We start from the raw sequence: 19,222 nt of genomic DNA, 5'->3' as shown, positions 1-19,222 counted from the left end.
CGCCCGCTATTGACATGATTAAATGGCGTGAGAGGTGCACAGCAATGATCGCTCACCATTTTCAATGTGGTCAGGTAAAGGGCAGCCGTAGCTCCCCACGGACGCGTCTCTTGGGCTTAGCAAGGCCATTTTGAGCAGTTGTGCAAGCCGGTGGGTGTGGGTGAAATGAATGGGGAGGATGAGGGAGATCCCTACGGTGACACCTTGTCTATTTATGCAAGCACCAACCGCGCAATCGACGATTCCTTGGCCACGGTGGATTCCCTTCTGGGTTTGGGTTGCTTGACTTTCAGCCCTGGGAGGCTTGGTAATGCTTAGCCCCCTGATACCCACCTGGAGGACAGAGCGCAGCAGGATCGTCGTGAAAGAGACTCCGCTGTGTGTGCCTTATTGGGCGGCGATAGCGTAATTGTGTGACGCGGAAATTAACGCGGAATATACATTTACATGCAGAGGACAAGTCATTCCCAGTTGCATCTCTTAATCACGTCCACTACTTCATTGCCTCTTGCAATTATCAAGCTTCTGCAACGAAGGATTATGGGCTACTTAGGGTGACTTTCACGGCTTCTGATTCCGTCTTGAGTCCGTGGGCATAGCATGCCAAGGTCAACCGCCTACTTTTCCTGTTGCGTAGAAAGCGTCTGTAGATAAATCTAATACTTGAAGTGGATATTCTGTTGTATCATCGGCTCGGCAGCCAAAAACAGAACCCCATAGCATTCACTGCTTGAAAGTCAGATCAGACACTGCCCAAGGACCACAAGGAACCTTTTCTGTCCATTCCCCTCGAGGTGGCCTCCAAAGAAGCAGAATCCCAGGCGGCTTGCACTCGTGCACCAACCGCAGCCATTCATCGCTTGGATTTGGTTTATCAAAATCAACATGCAACCCCAGCACGCGCCGATACCCATACTCCTCATACAGCCAGCGTCCTATCGGGCTGCCTTCAATGAAACTCTCGTAGCCCAGGGGATCAACTATTGCGTGTCCCCACTCCATAAGCAGTCGCCCAACGCCGCATCGCCGATACTTCGGGTGGACGCCCATGGCATTGACACCGGCATGTGGCCGCTGGAACCAAGACTGTCGTGGGAAAAACGCCTGGGAGAGCATACACTCTGCGTACTCGGCACGCTCAGTCCCTTCAGGATACCAGGTGCACTTGACAGGCTGTGGTCCTTTCGGAAAAGGGTTCTGGTGGAAAATAAACCACTCACAGCCCCCCGCCACTTCGCCGGTTGCTTTATCGATCACGTATATCAGGTGCGAGTATGGGTTTGCCTGGCTCATATTCCAGCGGATTTCGGCGTCCAGGGCCTTATCTCGGGCGCGATCTTCTGCAGTATGGCCGCTTACTGGGTGGACAGCCGTGAAAACAGGGCTATAGATAAGTTAGACCTGTCGGAGAGTCACGTACTAGAGGAAGCTGGCTTGGGCCTACTTGTATGGATTGAAATTCGCCGCCCATAGGACATCGACAAGGCGAGAGTACTCCTCTTTGGTTGGAACAACCCTGACCTCGAACGGGGATTGAGCCATGTTGGACATTGTTAGATCAACGAGGCGAGAGGACGGACAGGCACTTATCATGGCCGGAGTGCTAGCTGCGTAAGCCTTGGGGTCAGATTGACACTCAGAGATAGTGGCGCAGCAGACTAAGCTATGCATAGTCTTCGCTCCTTGGACTGGCTCTGTTCTTTGCCTGGCTGACGGGACTTTGCGCTGTCGACAACTGACCTCCCCCGGAGCCAGCCACCTCACTCGCACCGGTGGAGGGCTACCGTATCCAGGGCAATCGATCCCCGATTTTTCACACCGTCTGCATCCGGGGGCTTGGAAATCACAGACTAATCGACGCCGGAGGCATTCCCAACAATGCTGCTTACGGGCTTCCACCATCTGAGCGACTGGACTTTGCAACAGGCGTGTTTGGTACGTGTTTGGTACGTGTCCGGCAACTTACACCGGTCGGAGCAAGGAGCCAGTATCAGCTCATATAAAACCTCCAGCCCGTCAGCTTAACAGAAGTCTCCATTTGGACGGTTCATTGGGTTGGCCCGATCAGCACGGAAACGTCGACTGTCTGGTGTGGAACAGGCCCTCTGATCGACACATATACTTTTGCTCTATTGGACCGGCCAGTGCCCGCTAAAAGTCTTGGGCATCTGGATTTCCTGATGGGTCTTAGTCTCGTCTTTTAGCCCATGCAGCAGCAACAGAACGGTGGAAACGATCGTCGTGCTGCTGGGCCACGCGCATTTATGCGGAAATAAACCTCATCGCCGTCACTGCGCAACATGTCGCGGGCAAGGTAGGGCAGATTTACGGGAGGTTTGATAGCGGATCCTAGTATTACAGCTTCAAGAATATAAGGATGGCAAGACGCAGGTGGCCACTTTTCGAGATCAAAGGGAGCAAACAAACCAATTTAGACTGTTTATAGACCCCATTCTGATCATCCCCTCAAAAGCCTTTCATCATGCTTAGAGCCAGGAGAGAGGCCCGACTAGGAGCCTCTGAGCAATATCCTCGCTCGTTGGAAAATCGAGCTATGTCGCTGTCGTTTGATAACATAGAGGAAGCGAGTATGCCTGGGGGGTTTTGGAAGAAGTGGAGTGCAAAGGCGGCTAGTAAGGCTGAACAAAAGCAGATTGAGAAGATGATGAAGGGTCAGGATAAACAAGACCAGAGATCGCGAAGAAGAGCAGGCCGGGGGAGCTCAAGGAGGCAGAACAGACAGGAAGGGAAGAAGGCGAAGGAGGTCCACAAGATCCTGTGGATTGTGATCACTACACATGAATGACGTACTGGAGGCGATGACGAGTGGGATTCGGAATCAGAGAGCCACAAGCATTAAACTGCATTTTTATTTTATTTTATTGAGCTGTAACCTTGGCTATTCTCTATTGACTGACGAAAGACGGCCAACTTCCCGGTATATGGATACTCACAGAACAAGGCATAATTCTTCCGCAGCAGGAAGTTGTTCAAAGGGCGCTCAAGATGATACGAACCCCCAGGCAAGATCTCAACGTGGCCTACGTATTGAATTCAGCTGCATTGCCGTTGATGATGTCTATTCTGCGCAGCCCCGGCCACTGTTGCTACAAGTGCTGGACGGTAGGAAATGGGAACTAGGATCTGCAAGCAAAGTTGGTAGAATACACCGCGACAAAGATTCAGGGGGCTGTGCTATAACACCCACAGTCATGGCTTGCAGTAGTCTAAGGCTTAGCTGGCTATCGACATTGCCACATGGCTGACCAGAATGATACGGCCATCCATCGTGCGAGGAATTTGCGCAGTGGACTGATATGAACTTGCGTATACCTTATACAATGGTATTAGACATATAACCTAACACAGCCCCAGTACAATGTCCGTGGTTCTCTTCAATCAATTTCCGCTTCCGCTTCCGCTTCTTACAGTTGAGCTGACACTCGAATGGCATCGGAGGGTAAAGCAGCAATATGGAAACGATATAAATACGCCCCGTCGTTCTTTGACCAACAATCAGCAAACACTCAACTAATATTCGCTGACCATGCTTCTCCAAAGCCTCCTTCTCCTGGCTGGAGCCCAGTCCGTCTTCGCCAAATGCAAATGTGTACGTTATTCTACACCCATGGATTCTGATACCTCTAACTGAGGGCGAGATAGACCCCGGTGGACGATTGCTGGCCGTCAGCTTCGAAATGGAGCTCCCTCAACTCGACAGTGCAAGGAAAGCTTGTTCAAAACGAGCCTCTCGCCAAACCATGCTACCACGGCCCTGCCTACAGCGCAACGGAATGTCAACGTATTGCTTCCAATTGGACAAACGAATATTGGATTCCAGAATCCCCAATCGGGTACAGCTATCCTCTTGTTGATACATGCCCCCCGATCAATGCTTCGGTAGCCGCGTATCCATCGTGCGAGCTGGGCACTTCTCCTTCCTACTCCATCAAGGCCACCAATGCGGACGACGTCGCTGCTGGGATAAAGTTTGCGAAAGACAATAACGTCCGACTCGTGGTCAAGAATACTGGACATGACATTTCACAGCGGTAAGCCGTCTGCTAATTTACATATATATATTTATGCTGACGAAGGACGTCATGACAGGTCACAGGGATACGGCAGTTTATCGATCTGGACAAAGCACGTTAAAGACGGGCTTCACTTCCACCAGGATTTCAATTACTCCGAGGGATCTTGCCCGTCTAATTGGACTGGAAGTGCCATCACTATCGGGGGTGGCTACGTGTGGTCGGATGCCTATGATCTCGCCTCCAAACACGGCCATGTCGTTGTTGGAGGCGGCGACCCTGTAAGTCCGCGTCAGCTGCATTGAAACCAGCTGTATAATGTCGCTAACGGAATGTCAGACCGTCGGATGCATTGGCGGGTTTCTCCAGGGCGGAGGACATGGCTCTCTCAGCCACGAATTCGGACTAGCAACGGACCAAGTGCTGGAATACAAAGTTGTCCTTGCCTCAGGGGAGACTGTAACGGCAAATCCATGCCAGAACACCGATCTTTTCACGGCTCTCAGAGGAGGAGGCGGAGGAACATATGGCGTTGTCTTGTCTGCCACTGTCAAGACCTACCCTACTCGCCCAACCCTCTACCACTCCCTGACTGTTGCGGATCTGGGCCGCAATGACTCTGCTGTGTTGGAAGCTACCGCTCGAATAGCCTCAAAGTATCCTGCCATTGTTGACGAAGGATTCGCCGGCACTGCGTCTCTCTCAAAGAGTGATGGACTTTGGGTATACAGCTCCCCTTTGATCAAGTTTCTCGCCAACGATTCCACCGACGCGATCACCCACGCAAAGGAGGTAATGAACCGAGAAATAATTAGTGATCTGCTCCCTGGAAACGGAACAGACTATCTGGTATTATCTAAATGGTCTACTCATCCTTCGTGGGCCGCGTGGTATGCATCGACACACCACACAACCGCAGGTAATAGCCAGCCACTCATGGCATCGAGATTCTTGAGCAAGAAATCCTTGTCCGGCAAAGAGCAACAACTGTTTGATCTACTTCAAGTTCTGACCACTGAGGCCGAAGGAGGGGTTCACAACGTAACCAGCACTGTGCTCCTGAACCTCGTTACTGGTGGAAGAGTTCTCAATGATGCACAATATACCTCTGTTAATCCGGCCTGGAGGGAAACCTATCTCCTACTACAAGGAGTATATATGGCGCCGGCAAGCTCGGGACCAGAGGAAATTCAAGAGGTCAAGGAGGAGCTCACCGAAAGGAAGCTCGGAGCCATGAAAAGGCTGGCACTAGGAACGGGAACCTATTTGAACGAGGCAGACCCGTATGATCCGGACTGGAAGCAGGACTGGTTCGGCGATCAGTATGAGCAGCTTCGGTCGACCAAGAAGAAGTACGACCCAGACGACGTGTTCTGGTGCTGGCGATGCGTCGGCAACGATGGCTGGGAAGAGGTGACAGGAGGCGCATTGTTTGGGCCTCTGTGTCAAACGAACTAACCATGTAGCATAGAGTTTTACTGCGAATAAGATATGTGTATATACTGTGGAGATATATAGAAATGTGCAATATCAGGCTGCTTTAACCAAAACCGAAGCCAAGATTGGAATCATTATTTAGCATGTCCTTGTCAAAGCCCATTATCGTGGACCAGTCGAAAAGAAATTCATCAGCGTTGAACGAATTGGGCATGAGCTCGGTAGACCACAGACTTCCTGGGTTCTGTTCAGAAGCAGAACTTCTGATGCCTGGCCCCTCTGCTGAGGTACCAGCCGCAGCCGGTAGGGGACCAGCGTTTCCAAGATCACTTTCCCTTTTCAAATCTCTCATGATATCCAAAAAAGCCATCATGACTTTGGTACTCGCGGCAAACACGCAGCCTCCGGCAAAAGCAGCTTCAATGGACTTAACAGGGGAAGCCACCATGTTACTGAATCTTTTGGCACACTCGGCAATAACCAGGACCTGCTGGTCGGCGTTGTCCCTCATCCTTCCATACAGATTCCTGACATTGATGCTGTTGTTCTCCACAATAGATCTGGAAAATATGAGTATATCGAGAACCATGTCCCGGAACGGGGCTTGAAACGGTACACCATCAAGTTTCAAATCTGTGGATCCGATGAACATTTCCAGCACCGTGAGTAGCCTCTCGGGGAAGGGATGCCCAAAGCGCGAGAGGAATGTCACAATCTGGACACCAAGTTCATCGGAAATATTGGTCATGGCATCCGAGAGTGTGGCGCCTATTTCATTTGCTTCCTGGGGATCTATCTCAGAATCCCCTGGCAGGCTGTTGTTTGACGTTCTGGACCGGAGAACCATGACATGAAGAAGTGCAATCCCATATATTCGTCCGATGACTGCATGGAATCGATATTCCAGCAAAGCTCGAGCAACCGGTACGCCTTCAGGGGGCCCAGACTGCGTAGTATTGGACAGAGCCAGGCGGCCGAATCGGATCTGCTCAAGACACCGTTGTTCAATCTCGTCAACAACATGATACAGCCGTTGTGGGTTGGTCCAGTTCTGCTTTATTTCTTTCAACGCGTCTAAAAGCATGTAGCTCGCCGTAGCCCACTGTATTTGAAAAATAACCCTTGGAGAGCAGGGTCGATGTTGAAAGACATGTTGGTAAACGTGGATGTGGGGTGCCATGCGATCGAGCGCTTCTTGCAGTACCTGGACTGGTCTTGACAACAGTCCATCAAGGATGAGGTCCTGGGTGAAGGCTTTCATTCCTTGTAAAGAATATGTGATCTGGTGTTCGAATTCCTCGTTGCCCATGGCTGGTATGTCGGCAAAGCTGAGATTGAGTTGCGAAGGTAGCATTTGTAACTTTTCAGCAACCCTGACTGCTATATTAAGGTACAATGTCGACTTGATCGCCCTGTGTGCAGTGTGTTGAGACACTGCCATTGCAGTGGGTCTGTAATCAGCCGCGAGAAGACAAACAAGCACAGAGTCGCGGTGAGTGGGCGGCGAGAAGATAAACTCCTGGCCGTAGGATGAAACAGCCAGCTGAAGGTTCCTCTTCAGGGCTGAATGAGACCGGTCGAAGTTGGCCGTTGTGTCGCAGGCGATGAGGCAAAGCAGTGCGAAGAGCAGGTTGGTGCCAATATTGAGCCCATCGCCTGACTCGAGACGGCGTCTTATGCCTAATAAGCCTGGTAGACCGGGGATAAAAAATTTGTACCAGGCCAGCCTGGAAGCACGAAGTTCGTTAGACAGGGTTGCGGTATATCTCAAGGAAACGGCGCGTTCTTACTCCTTGTCGAGGCTGCTCGCCATCTGCTCGCTCACCAGCTCTGGCAAAGGAGTCGTGTAGCCAGAAGTAGCCCGAGGAATAGTAGCACCAAATATCCTGTCTTTGCCCAAGGCGGACGCAAAGAAGTTCTGGAATTCCATGACGGACTCGAACACGGTCTTGTCGGCCACCGCGCGTATTTCTTGTGTGGTTCCTGGACTAGCGGTTGACTCTGTGCCTCCTGGACTCTGGGCTGACTCTATGGCCGAGTGATCCTTGATCTGAGCATTGAACAGAAGGCCGACTTGTTCATTTTGCGCAGCTGGATAGCTGTGGGCAGAAGTGCTCTCGCTGCGCTTGAGGGATGGACGGCCCAGGGTCGAACGCTCAATCACGCATTCCAGGCCCAGGTTGCGGCACCGTTCGCACGACTGTTCTGGCGGTTGCGGGGAGCCCAGAGGCCCAAGCTGGCTTCTATCTGGCAGATTGCATTTGATCTTCCTGGCCCTGCAGCGTTGGCAGAGCAGGCGAGCATATCGACCCCTGGTTCCCCGTTCAAGCTTTGCGTCAGGCATTTCCCCTCAATCGAATGCGTGCTTGTATCTGTAATAAAGCAAGTTAATAAGTTAACATCATCTGCTCAGTCCCACGTCAGCAAGCCTTGTAATGGAACTAACCCACAGTAGTTAGGGCTTACACAGGTAATCTATCCATACCCTTCCACTACATAAGTATCTGTAGTCCTGTTTAAAATATACTCTTTAATCGCAATCCAGTGGACTGTTTTGCGGAAGTATAACAGTCAATGATCATTTGCCGATTACTATGGAATGCCAAAGTCCTTCAAGTCCGCCTATTTCCGTACGGAAATACGCAGCGATACAGAGTGCTATTTTGGCTGCTTTCCCTCACATCACAACCACATAATGAAAAGTATGTACTGAGCTACCGGTAAACCCTTTTTCTCTGAGTCTGTGCAAATTTCCATTCAGGGACTTGGAACGGGGGTATCCCCAAGCGTTGGAGGTGCTACCTTAAACTGTTCAACGCCATTTGCACCGCAAAGCCAACCCACGCGGTCCTTGGTAAAGATCTCGACCCTTGGCTTCAATTTCGTCTCATGCAGACTAAAATCATCAACTGTGCCGGTGCGTAGCACACTGTGTCCTGGAAACACTTCACTCGTGCGATACATAAGCGAGCCACACACAGAACAGAAGCAGTTCGTCATTGCCTTGCCGGTGATCGTGGTCTTCGACTGGCTATAGATGGTGAGGATGTCTTTACCACGCAAGTGCTTTAAATACGCGTCGTTGATAACAAAATTGGTCGCGAACATGGATGCAGTGATCTTGTGGCAATCTGTGCAGTTGCAAATAAATGTGTCAACAAGACCAGGGCCTTGTGTTGGCTGCGAGTTGTGCATGTCATTAGTTAAGGACGATTTAAGCCTCAACCTGGGTGAGAGCACTTACAAATGCCAACTGCACAGCTCCGCAGTAGCATGTAGCTGTTGCCTCTTCCTTGGTCGACCAGCCATCCCTGGCGCTCCCTGCAAGCGGAAACCAGGGGGCTGTGTTCTCAGGTGCTGCAGCCATAGCTCGGGTTTCCATTGATCGCAGCAGCTACTGGAAAGAGCGCATCCTTTATAACTATAGAAATTAGCAGTTAATTAGTCACCGGGTCTCGGGTCTCCCACCCAGCTTCCTCATTGCCGTTCGGATGGTCGTCTTTCCGCTTCACCTGTATTTATCAGAGACGATCTTGACAAATCATGAACTTGGTCCTTCCTCGATTGCGGATACTTCTGGATTTAGGAAGACAGTTCGAAGACGGCATGGATTTTAGGATAGCTATTCAATTAATTTCTAGCCCAACACTTCTGCCGTGGTGCATTCCAGGCCCACTCAGACATCCTTCTCAAGCTGGACAACGGTTTCCACTAGTATACATGCTAGAAAGGTACAGCAATCTAGACAGCCGCCGGTGTGACTTCAATAACAATTTTGCCGACTTGCTGTCCAGACTCCAGTCTGCGATAAGCCTCACGGTACTCTGCAAAAGGATACACCTGGTCAATAACAGGCCGGGTCTCGCGCCTTGCCATCGCTGCCAGCATCGCCTCGAAATCCAGCCGTGAACCAATAGAGGATCCTGTCACCGTCAGACTTCGAGCCAGTATATCAATCGGTGGGAGCCCGCCGCCGAAGCCGCTTGCGAAGCCAACCGCGACGATGACGCCGCCTATCTTCGTCGACGCCCCGGACTTGATAATAGTCTTCTCCCCGGCGATATCCAGCACCCTGTCAACCCCCTTACCATTGGTAAGAGCAAGTATTTCGCGATCCCAGTCAGGGCAGGTGCTATAGTTCACCGCAGCATCAGCGCCCAACTCCTTGAGCTTAGCAGCCTTCTCATCTGACGAGGTAATCGCCAGCACGCGAGCGTTAAGGATTTTCGCAAACTGCAATGTGAAAAGCGAGACACCACCTGTGCCCTGGATCAGCACGGTATGGCCCGGCTGCAGCGGCTCGATTTTATTAAGGCCGGCCCACGCTGTAACAGCCGCACACGGGAGGGAGGCAGCCTCCACATAGGAGAGGTAGTTCGGAATTCGGACAAGGGCGTCTTCATAGAACACCGCGTACTCAGCCAGCATCCCGTCGATAGTAAAACCGACGCTGCTGGAGCGATACTCCGCGATGCTTGGGCCACCGATCCAGGATGTGAGGCAACTAACTGTGACCCGATCCCCGGGCTCCACGCGCTTGACGCCTTTGCCAACTGCCACAACCTGGCCGGCTCCGTCAGAGAGGGGGACAACATCCTTCTTCGTTTCCCCGGGATATTCCCCCCTCAATACGACCATGTCGCGGTAGTTCAGCGAAGCGGCATGTACCTTAACCAGGACTTGGTGCTGGCCAGGGATCGGTAGTGGCTCGTCGTGGAGCTCGGCGCTTGCCTTTGTTCCGATTCTAGCAAGGCGCACCGCTTTCATTTGCTGCATGGTTGGATTGGAAAGTCTTTATTCTGTGCTGGTTTGAGAAAAGATTGATTGACTTGTCGGATTATGAAAGTAAGGGATAGCCACTCCCTTTATCTATGCTCCAAGGGAATGGGTTGTCTGGCGGATCAGCGCAGTGTTTTCTATTAACTAACACGAATCTCAGTTGTCTTAATAAGACAAAGGGCACAGTGAGATCAATTAATAAGCACGGTATTCTAAACTAAAGCTTGCGAAAATCATACCAACTTTTCCAGCAAGTGGGATCTCCGGGTGGATTCTACGGCAGACTATTAGAAAAAGGATACGACTGTAATTGGTATAGCTCGGGTCCCGGACGCAGTTCCTAAGAGTATTAATATCTTTATATGTTCTAGCACAATACGTTCCGTAGTACACCATCGAGCATTCCCAGATGCGGCAGAACCGTTGCCCCTGCATCCTCGAGAGCGCGGGCCTTAGCCATTGCACCCTGCTCACCGGGGGATAGCAGAGCCCCTGCGTGGCCCATGACCCTTCCCTCCGGTGCAGTGCGGCCGGAGATGATCGCGATGATGGGCTTTTTGGTGGTGGTCGAGGCGTCTAGATAGTACTCTCGGATGGCATCGGCAGTTCTGAACTCCGAGTTGCCCCCGATCTCACCAATGAGAATGATGGCATCAGTCTGATCGTGTTCAATCAGCACTTGCAATGCCTCCTCCATGGTCGTGCCAGGCATCATATCACCACCGAGCCCAATAGCCAGACTCTGACCAAGGCCCACTCGGCCCGTGGCACCGACGGCTTCATAGATCATGGTGCCGCTGCGCGAGACGATACCCACTCGGCCAGGCGTACACTGTGCTGCTGGGATGATCCCGATTCGACATTTGGATGGTGCTATGATCCCGGGGCAGTTGGGTCCCAGGAGACGCGACGCGGTCTGCGTGCGCAGCATCTGATGCACGCGGAGCATGTCGTGCGCTGGGACATGCTCTGCCAGCGACACAACCAGGGGCACCTCTGCTTCAATGGCCTGTTCGATGGCATTGGCCGCAGCTATTGCAGGGACATACACCAACGAGGCATCTGGCTTGAGCTGCTTCGCGGCCTGTTCAACTGGTTACGTTTTGCTCGTACTCACTCCACCGAAGCCACTCACCTGCGAGATGTTGTCAAAGACAGGAAGGCCAAGGTGCGTAGTGCCGCCCTTATTCTTCGATATGCCGCCGACGATGCGTGTGCCGTGGGCTATGGCTTCTTTGGCGTTGTTGGTCGCCTGGAACACGGTCAGTACGTGCGACACCGGAGGGTGCGACAACACCTATGCCACTCACAGTAGTTCCGGTGAAGCCCTGATAGACCACCCTGGTCTTCTCCCCAATTACCAGGTGCTCTAAGGCTGCAGGCTGAGTCGCACTCCGCGCGGTATTGGACACCGTTCTCCTCCACGCGCGGCTGAGGGTCACAAGGCATCCAGAAAGCGTTCGAGGTCGCATTTTGCACTGCAGTTATTTGAAATAATCGACGAGCAGAGTTCGTATTCTCCGGCAATGGAGCGCACCTCGCCGCCCGATATAAGGGACTGCACCCTACGTGCTCGGGCCAGCCAGGTTTCGCATCCGCATTACCGAGTGTCTCCCTCCGCACCCGCGGCGACCTCGCCAGGGTTAATCTCGGGTGTAGCGGCTATACAGGCTGCTGCGATTTGCAGTTATTATAAGGATATATATACTTGTGTTGTTTTACCGGTCACCATTTCCTGCCCTGCTCTCAACCAAGTGTCAACTGATTCGAAACATGACCCCGAACATCCTAAGAGCCATAGCGGCCCCAACACCTCTCGGCCAACTGCTCTGCAATTCGTTTAGAGTGCCTCGTTATGGAAGATTTCCTCTCATATTCAAACCGCAGACCAGGAATCTGAGCATCCACGAGTACCAAGCACAGGGGCTTCTGGCCAAGGTACTGCAGCATCCCAACCCCCAGGGGCGGACGAACTTGCTAATCCAAACTACCTACATATATAGGCTGGAATAAACGTCCCCCGTGGAAGGGTTGCGGAGACGCCAGAGGCAGCGCGCGATGCTGCGGCCTCTCTGGGTGAGCTCGTATTGAAATCATCTTCGAGCATCGCTAACCCGGAGTACATTGTCCAGGCGGGCCATGTATACTAAAGGCCCAGGTCCTCGCCGGTGGCCGCGGAAAGGGTGTCTTTGATAGCGGCCTAAAGGGAGGTGTTCAACTCGTCGAAACGTAAGGCCTCCTATCAAATGGGCCTTCGCCAATATCAATGCTAACGCAGATCTCCGGGCCCAAAGCGCGGAGACGGCCTTTAATATGTCGAAGCAGATGATTGGGAGTCGATTGCGCACCAAGCAAACCTCGGAAAAGGGCCTTGAGGTTGGGAAGGTCTACGTTGCAGAGAAGGTGAAATACGACAAAGAGTTCTACCTCTCGATTGCGGTGGATCGTGACAACACCCGCCCAACAATAATAGCATCTCGATATGGCGGCGTGGATATTGAAGCATTGGCCGCACGCGATGATAATAGCGTCGTGCGCATTCCACTTGATTATCACGGCGGTGTCACTGGAGAGGTCTCTGCCCAGGTGGCTAACGCGTTGTGCCTCGATACAGAAGCCCAAAAAGAAGACCTCCAGGCTCTTTTAGACAACTTGTATGGGCTGTTCAAGTCCTCGGACGCCACCCTTGTCGAGATCAATCCGCTGGTCTTGACTACGTCAGGGCCGTTGGCATGTCTGGACTCCAAGTTCAATTTCGACAATGCTGCTCGATTCCGGCAGGCAGATCTATTTGCTCTAGAGGACAAGTCCTCCTCGTCCAAGGATGCCCTGGAACGAGAAGCCGAGAGCCTCGGGTTTGCGTACGTGCGACTGGAGGGCAACATCGGCAACATCGTGAACGGCGCCGGTCTTGCAATGGCGACAAATGATGCAGTCAACTATCTGGGTGGGAGCTGTGCCAACTTCCTCGACGCTGGGGGTCGGGCTACGAAGGAGACGATGGCACAGGCCTTTCGTATCGTGCTAAGTGATGAGAGAGTCAAGGTTATATTCATTAACATCTATGGAGGTACGACGCCCCTCGCTCTCGTACTGCTCTTGTTACAACCTGACACTTCTAGGGATCATCCATGGCGACATGGTTGCTCGGTCAATCATTGAGGGTGTCCAGGAGATAGGACCCCTTCGCGTACCCATGGTGGTGCGCCTTCAGGGGACCAAGGCGGCGGAGGGCCAGCAGGCGGTAGGACACACTCTTATCCTTTGTATACCTTCTTTTACTAACTCTCCGAATTCAACAGCTGGCTGATTACGGACACGGAATTCACTCTGTAGATAATTTCACGGCCGCCGTGCAGCTGGCAGTCAAATTGGCTGCTGAATGAAGAATTGCCTGGTAGAATATCCGAAGCCATTTATGCTTTGAATGGCTACATGAGCTACATGTACTTGACTACTGCTAAAGTGGGTATATATTCGTGATCATTGCTATAGACCGGGAAATGGTTCCATTCACTGGCTAAAGGCATTTCTCAATTTCCACTGGGCAGTTGGCACAGCCGACTGTATCTGCTTTATAGACTCGCTGTGATCTTCACTGCTCCCATCTATCTCAACCTGTTATGCCTTGTTAGTGAATCAACTGGCCCAGTTACCATTAGCAGGCTTACCAGAGCCATATATCTCGGGAGAGTATCCGGTTTCTCATCCTGGTATAGCACGGCCAAGGACTTGTATATGCCCACTCGCTGCGAGCGCTGACAGGCGAAGGTCTTGCCAAACCAGTTCTGAATAGCCTTAGAATCCGTCTCGTCGACGTCTGATGGTAGATTAAATTCCACAATCAGGAGATCGCAGGCCGCGTCTATACAATACGCAGCATCGTCAGGTTTGAGGCACTCCGCTCCCGCTGCGACTGCGACTTACCAGCCAGAATATCAGATTCACTGCCACTCGCGACCGGGCGATATGTCCGGATGTCGAATTCCGCAACATCGAAGCAACTGTGCGTGGGCCCAGGCAAGGCATCGCTGGTGGCTGGAATGCTGAAGTATTCCTCCTTCGTAAACCGCGGCATATCGTGGACCGGGTATATTGCAAGGAACCGCCATGGCATAGACTCAGTAGCGGCGTTGTAGCGGTACGCAGTGTCGACAGCCGATGTCTTCAGCACGTCAGGCACATGGACGGTGTCATACCAGGCATGGAAGCCGTCGACTGAGATCGTTGGCGGCGAGCGAACCCTCGAGGTCACATAGAGAAGATCCCGGTGTGCTGCCATGGTTCAGAGAGCCAACCTGTGATTATGAGTGATTGAGGGGCAGACTGTCCTTAACAGGCGCAACAAGGCCACCAAGCCCTCGGTTAACGCAGTGCCAGCCGACCCCCACTCGACGATCGGTGATCAGATCGCAGCTGCAAGATCTGCGGACGAACCAGGCATCAAATGGACTGCCAGGCTGCTGATTAGGTTGTGTTTAACTGTGGTAGATATAGTCGCTGGGGGCTTATATCGGTCTGGATTGCCACGGTATTGACCTTGCATACTCTGTCAGCTCAGTTTGATTCACGACGCCAGCCAGATTCCGGATGGTCAGTAACAGTTATCGGCCTCGGACTGGCAATGTACGCATAGTGGCATCTGCATGGAGGAAAACAGCGGTGAGCAGGCTTGCAATCGTCCAACTCATCACAGAAAATGGGAAGGCCAAAAGGACGTTAACCGTCAAAAGGAGGCACAGGCTGTCAGTGGAATCGAGAATGTCGCTACGTCGCTGTAATTGCAGTGGACCGAGACATGGCGAATAAACAGAGAAGCGCAATATGCAGTGGCTTCACCACCAAGTGCCACCGTTGGGTTTCATGTAGACAACACCGACCAAAACCAGCAATTTGTTCAATCTGTTTAGTCCAGCTGCGAGAACTTGACTGTTGTCCAATCGCTGCTGGCGAGGTTTCAGCAATCAAGATGCTGGGCAGTGGCAATTGAGACTAGCACCCCAGCAGGACAAGCATGGTTAATACGGATAACGGTTATGCTATTTTAGAGTACGGAGTACGATGATTTATAGTACGAAAATATCTATCTATAGTGCCTCTTGTTATAACCCGTTCTTCAAGTCAAAAGCCGGCGGGGAGTCGAATTTCAGGGGAATCGCGTCGAAGGCAGAGTGGACCAGCAGGCGGAGATTGTATTTTTAGATTCTGCAAGAGTCAACCAAATCTGCTCGCTAGCTACATACAGAGTAGTCAAGCCAATCAATATGGGTTACGGTGGATTGGTTCGGTGGAGAGTCCGAGACAGCAGTGGAGATAATGAAGTCACAGGCCACAGCCCTGGTCTGTCGAACTCGATTGCCTCAATTTGGATCAGAAACTGCTGCTGGCGGCGAATAATCCGAGGTGATGTCTCACTTGCTGTCCTCGTTGTCCCTGTTTTCTCGGTCCCTGTTGTAGTATAAATACCAGTGCTGTCCGTCTCTTCATCCCATTCTCATCGCCTCCATTACACACTCCATTGCACATATCCAACAGTCGTATTCTCTCTCGAAGCAAACATCGGTCACTATGAAGTTCAACTCTCTCGCCGTCGCTGCCTCTATGGCCCTCACTGCCTCCGCGCAGCCTACTGCCACCCCCGAGACCTTTGGCCTCATCGCCATCCACTCTGGCTCTGGTGTTCAGAACTCCGGCTTCAACGCAGCCAAGGGCAGTCTTTTCGCCGGTCTTAGTGGCCAAAACGCTACCTGCGAGGGCTCCGATGATGGTTTCGCCACCTTCTACATCAAGGATGAAGCTCTGTTCCTCTACGGCCCCTCTGGCAGCACCCAGCAGGCCTACGTCGACCGCTCCGGCATGGGTACGGCCCCTGATTCCCTTTCCCAGATTTATATCAAATGCTAACAGACTGCAGGCCAAGGCAAGCTCGGATATACCACTGGCGACGAGCCCGGTCCCCGCAACGGAGAGCGCACTGGCTGGGCCATCGACAAGAGCAACCACCTCCAGTTCGACGGTAGCAGCCTCATCGCCTGCCCCAACAGCATTGGCGGCGCCTACAGCATCTGGGTCTCTGCTGGAGTGACCAACCCTGGTGGCAACGAGAACTGCGTTGGCGTCGCTGCTCGTGTCGAGAAGAGCGATAAGCCTGTTCCCTGCACTTACTCTTAAGTGAGGCTCTGTATTATCTGTATATAGCATCGCATTGTATATATTGAATAGCCTATCACCGCGTTCTTGTCTTGAATACATTCACTCTCATACAGCTACAGGATTATACAAACAATGAATAACTGCAGTATTTGCGATTGATACAGCCGAGACCTCAATGTTGGTGGGAATGCTGTCATTGTGATTGTCAACAGACAAGGCCTTCACAGTTTGGAATAATAGGCCTTGTGCCTGTAAGCTGGACATAATAATTGCACTAGTACGTCTAAAGAAGTCGGTTCTATGAATCCCATGTTTGTTCTTCAGACAATGGCTTCCCTTTATGATAGTATAAAGAGCTACTGGTACGCAAATTAGAGTCTCAGTTGTATAAAGACCACCGTTTATCAGCCTCCGTTGCCAGCTAAGCAGAGCCTGTCCAGTAGCCAGTATCTTAGCCAAACCCTAATACGTTCAGAAGCAATGGTGTTCGGTTTGGGTCGTTCTTCATCGTCTAAGCGCTCTTCCAAGGGTGTTGGGGGCTCTCACAGCAGTGTCCCTAGCTCTCTCAGCAGTGCTTCCAGGTCCTCTGCGTCCTCCAGGTCCAGCTCGAGAACCGGCTGGGAATATCTCAGTGACAGGTCTTCTCAAAGCTCTCAGAACTCTCGAAGCTCCCAGAACTCGCGGAGCTCCCAAAGCTCCTATTACTCTGGCGCATCCTCTTCCACCATCCGCCCTGGCTCCTTCCATACAGTTCGGCCCACGGGTCTCACTGCCAACAGCATGAGGGCATACGACAGGGCCAGCGGGAATCGTATGGACGATCTGGACTCCGTTGGCGCTGGCTCATCAGTCTCCCAGGACCGGTATGGCAATCCTAGACGTTCCAAGGGCAGTAGTCGCAGCCGGTCAAGGCAGCCTGCGTCAGATGTGACTTCTCAAAGCTCTACCAGCACCATCACCCCCAATATTGTCACTATCCGGCCCAAGGGAGTCCACGCCAATTCCGACCTGGGGTCTGTGAGGTCCAATGGCTCTAGCAGTGTCAATAGCCGCTCCTCTAGCAGTGTCAATAGTCGTTCCTCTAGCAGTGTCCGTAGCCGTTCCCGGGCACCTAGTCGTCTGCGAGAAATCTACCCTGATTCAGACTCGGGGTCGCCCAATATTCAATATGCGGCCCCTAGAGGTCTTGGGGTGCCTCCTACCCGGCCCCCGACGAGCTATCCTTACTCGGATATGCAGTCGGTGGATTCATCTCAGTCGTACAGTGACACTTACAGTGACGTTTACAGTAACAGCTACAGTGACACACCCACAGGCATGGATATGGTTCCTCAACCACCGTCCAGCTACACTTCGTCTGACCTTGATTCCCTCGAGTCGTCAGGTTATGGACCGCCTGCCAGTGGTGCGACTGGAGACGTGTGTCGACAGTGCGGCAGTAGCTCGGCCTCTGGGGCTCCTATGCCTGGATCAGGGCGATTCCCTGGCGGTGGTTCAAACATCACCGTCGTGGTTAACTCCTCGCCAGGACCTTGCGGTGCACCGTGTTCCACGCCATGTCCTCCTCCGTGCTGTGGGGCATCATTCTCTGCATCTTGCTGCTCATACGGGCATTGCTGCTAACATGATAACATGTTTCCTTACAGTATACTCTCCTACGGTACAGATTATAGGTTCAGAGAAGACGATACAGTTAGTGAATACTAATATTGGCTTTATAAATGGCAATGAATGTTTATTTTTGCGAGCGAGTGCTATTATTCTAGTCTAAATACAGGCAGATGTTCCATGGATCCCAGGTAGACCGTAAGCTGTAGATGGTCGAAGCATTCCATGGATCCCAGCTGTCCTTGTTGCATCATTCTTATGCCACTCTTCACACACCACCAGAACTGTCCTTGCTTGTCCTCGATACCACCATCAATTACCTTCAGCATGGTTTATATGCACTATATTGCTTCAAGGCCCGTGAATTCGGCAACAAACTCGCCCCATTTCGTATGGGTCGCGATATCCCCCGATCGCAACACGGCCGATACGCTGTTTCGCATCCTGCAGGAGAACAAGGGAAAGGCCCTGTCTGTTCCCAGCTTAACGTTCGATCATACGGCTCTAACACCCGTGGACATCGAGAGACTCTCGCCAAAGCTCTGGGTGTTGCAAATCAAAGAGAGTCCCGAAAATGTCGCTGCGCTGGGGACCGCCGTATGTCCGCATACGTCCCACGACGTCGATCCAGCTTTTGATCCTGTCACCGGCAAGATGTTTCTCTATTCCATGGGAAACTATCCTGACTTGGGCGCCAAACTGCTGCCTCCTACCAGCGACCTAAACCATGACTATATCTCTGGGTACAGCTTCTTCATTCGCCGCAGTGGCTATCCCAGCACCTACTGGTACTGCTGCGGCAACCTCATCTGCCTATCCACTACTAAACGCTCGCGATTCAATGTCTGTATCGCAGACAGGAGAAATGGCCAATGGAACTCTTCGCCCAAGACGCCGATGATCGATCGCGACGAGGTGTCGATTCAGTGGATCGAGCGCGACGGCTGTAGAGAAGTCGGGGTTGACGAGAACGAATGGCTGACAGTCAAAGCAAAGCACCCCAAGGCCTTTCGGTTCTCCGACTTCGAGGGTCGGTTCTACTTGGCGAATGAGGGAACTCTGGACAATCCAACCCCTTCGAGGGCAGGGACCACGCTCGATGTAGTGTGCTGGTCCTCGCCGCAGGTGTTCCAGGACAGCTTTGAGCTCTGCTATGGGATGCCGCCGTACGGTGATTCTTAGGCAATTGTGGCTGAACATCAGACCTCTGA

At 52.2% G+C, this 19,222-nt stretch overlaps 12 protein-coding genes across 12 annotated transcripts; 6 read left to right on the top strand and 6 right to left on the bottom strand.

The window, feature by feature from the left end:
• Positions 1-723: 723 nt before the first annotated feature.
• On the bottom strand, positions 724-1,551 carry APUU_61444S (GNAT family N-acetyltransferase; the record flags this gene model as incomplete). Its single annotated transcript, XM_041694787.1, has 2 exons — positions 724-1,384; positions 1,445-1,551. The coding sequence occupies 2 exons, from the start codon at positions 1,549-1,551 to the stop codon at positions 724-726; spliced, it is 768 nt and encodes a 255-aa protein (XP_041560582.1).
• A 931-nt stretch (positions 1,552-2,482) lies between these two features.
• Positions 2,483-2,806, top strand: APUU_61443A (uncharacterized protein; the record flags this gene model as incomplete). Its single annotated transcript, XM_041694786.1, has 1 exon — positions 2,483-2,806. One exon carries the CDS (start codon positions 2,483-2,485, stop codon positions 2,804-2,806), a length of 324 nt encoding a protein of 107 aa, XP_041560581.1.
• Positions 2,807-3,547: 741 nt separating this feature from the next.
• APUU_61442A (uncharacterized protein) lies at positions 3,548-5,492 on the top strand (the record flags this gene model as incomplete). The annotated part of the gene is made up of 4 exons (XM_041694785.1): positions 3,548-3,610; positions 3,664-4,052; positions 4,111-4,315; positions 4,374-5,492. 4 exons carry the CDS (start codon positions 3,548-3,550, stop codon positions 5,490-5,492), a joined length of 1,776 nt encoding a protein of 591 aa, XP_041560580.1.
• An 82-nt stretch (positions 5,493-5,574) lies between these two features.
• APUU_61441S (Zn(II)2Cys6 transcription factor domain-containing protein) lies at positions 5,575-7,815 on the bottom strand (the record flags this gene model as incomplete). The annotated part of the gene is made up of 2 exons (XM_041694784.1): positions 5,575-7,198; positions 7,262-7,815. The coding sequence occupies 2 exons, from the start codon at positions 7,813-7,815 to the stop codon at positions 5,575-5,577; spliced, it is 2,178 nt and encodes a 725-aa protein (XP_041560579.1).
• A 413-nt stretch (positions 7,816-8,228) lies between these two features.
• Positions 8,229-8,838, bottom strand: APUU_61440S (GFA family protein; the record flags this gene model as incomplete). The annotated part of the gene is made up of 2 exons (XM_041694783.1): positions 8,229-8,651; positions 8,716-8,838. The coding sequence occupies 2 exons, from the start codon at positions 8,836-8,838 to the stop codon at positions 8,229-8,231; spliced, it is 546 nt and encodes a 181-aa protein (XP_041560578.1).
• Positions 8,839-9,212: 374 nt separating this feature from the next.
• APUU_61439S (zinc-dependent alcohol dehydrogenase family protein) lies at positions 9,213-10,247 on the bottom strand (the record flags this gene model as incomplete). The annotated part of the gene is made up of 1 exon (XM_041694782.1): positions 9,213-10,247. The coding sequence occupies one exon, from the start codon at positions 10,245-10,247 to the stop codon at positions 9,213-9,215; it is 1,035 nt and encodes a 344-aa protein (XP_041560577.1).
• A 370-nt stretch (positions 10,248-10,617) lies between these two features.
• APUU_61438S (succinate--CoA ligase subunit alpha) lies at positions 10,618-11,722 on the bottom strand (the record flags this gene model as incomplete). Its single annotated transcript, XM_041694781.1, has 3 exons — positions 10,618-11,334; positions 11,386-11,502; positions 11,561-11,722. 3 exons carry the CDS (start codon positions 11,720-11,722, stop codon positions 10,618-10,620), a joined length of 996 nt encoding a protein of 331 aa, XP_041560576.1.
• A 301-nt stretch (positions 11,723-12,023) lies between these two features.
• On the top strand, positions 12,024-13,636 carry APUU_61437A (succinate--CoA ligase subunit beta; the record flags this gene model as incomplete). Its single annotated transcript, XM_041694779.1, has 6 exons — positions 12,024-12,188; positions 12,254-12,326; positions 12,383-12,479; positions 12,545-13,320; positions 13,373-13,494; positions 13,553-13,636. 6 exons carry the CDS (start codon positions 12,024-12,026, stop codon positions 13,634-13,636), a joined length of 1,317 nt encoding a protein of 438 aa, XP_041560575.1.
• A 127-nt stretch (positions 13,637-13,763) lies between these two features.
• On the bottom strand, positions 13,764-14,532 carry APUU_61436S (uncharacterized protein; the record flags this gene model as incomplete). The annotated part of the gene is made up of 3 exons (XM_041694778.1): positions 13,764-13,868; positions 13,922-14,115; positions 14,178-14,532. The coding sequence occupies 3 exons, from the start codon at positions 14,530-14,532 to the stop codon at positions 13,764-13,766; spliced, it is 654 nt and encodes a 217-aa protein (XP_041560574.1).
• Positions 14,533-15,818: 1,286 nt separating this feature from the next.
• On the top strand, positions 15,819-16,421 carry aspf34 (cell wall protein PhiA; the record flags this gene model as incomplete). Its single annotated transcript, XM_041694777.1, has 2 exons — positions 15,819-16,110; positions 16,165-16,421. 2 exons carry the CDS (start codon positions 15,819-15,821, stop codon positions 16,419-16,421), a joined length of 549 nt encoding a protein of 182 aa, XP_041560573.1.
• A 462-nt stretch (positions 16,422-16,883) lies between these two features.
• On the top strand, positions 16,884-18,076 carry APUU_61434A (uncharacterized protein; the record flags this gene model as incomplete). Its single annotated transcript, XM_041694776.1, has 2 exons — positions 16,884-17,915; positions 18,050-18,076. The coding sequence occupies 2 exons, from the start codon at positions 16,884-16,886 to the stop codon at positions 18,074-18,076; spliced, it is 1,059 nt and encodes a 352-aa protein (XP_041560572.1).
• Positions 18,077-18,338: 262 nt separating this feature from the next.
• Positions 18,339-19,193, top strand: APUU_61433A (uncharacterized protein; the record flags this gene model as incomplete). Its single annotated transcript, XM_041694775.1, has 1 exon — positions 18,339-19,193. The coding sequence occupies one exon, from the start codon at positions 18,339-18,341 to the stop codon at positions 19,191-19,193; it is 855 nt and encodes a 284-aa protein (XP_041560571.1).
• Positions 19,194-19,222: the final 29 nt, after the last annotated feature.

This window comes from Aspergillus puulaauensis, chromosome 6 (assembly GCF_016861865.1).
Source record: "Aspergillus puulaauensis MK2 DNA, chromosome 6, nearly complete sequence".
NCBI lineage: Eukaryota > Fungi > Ascomycota > Eurotiomycetes > Eurotiales > Aspergillaceae > Aspergillus > Aspergillus puulaauensis.
Note: the sequence above shows the minus strand (reverse complement) of the source record. Positions and strands in the feature narration are given on the sequence as shown.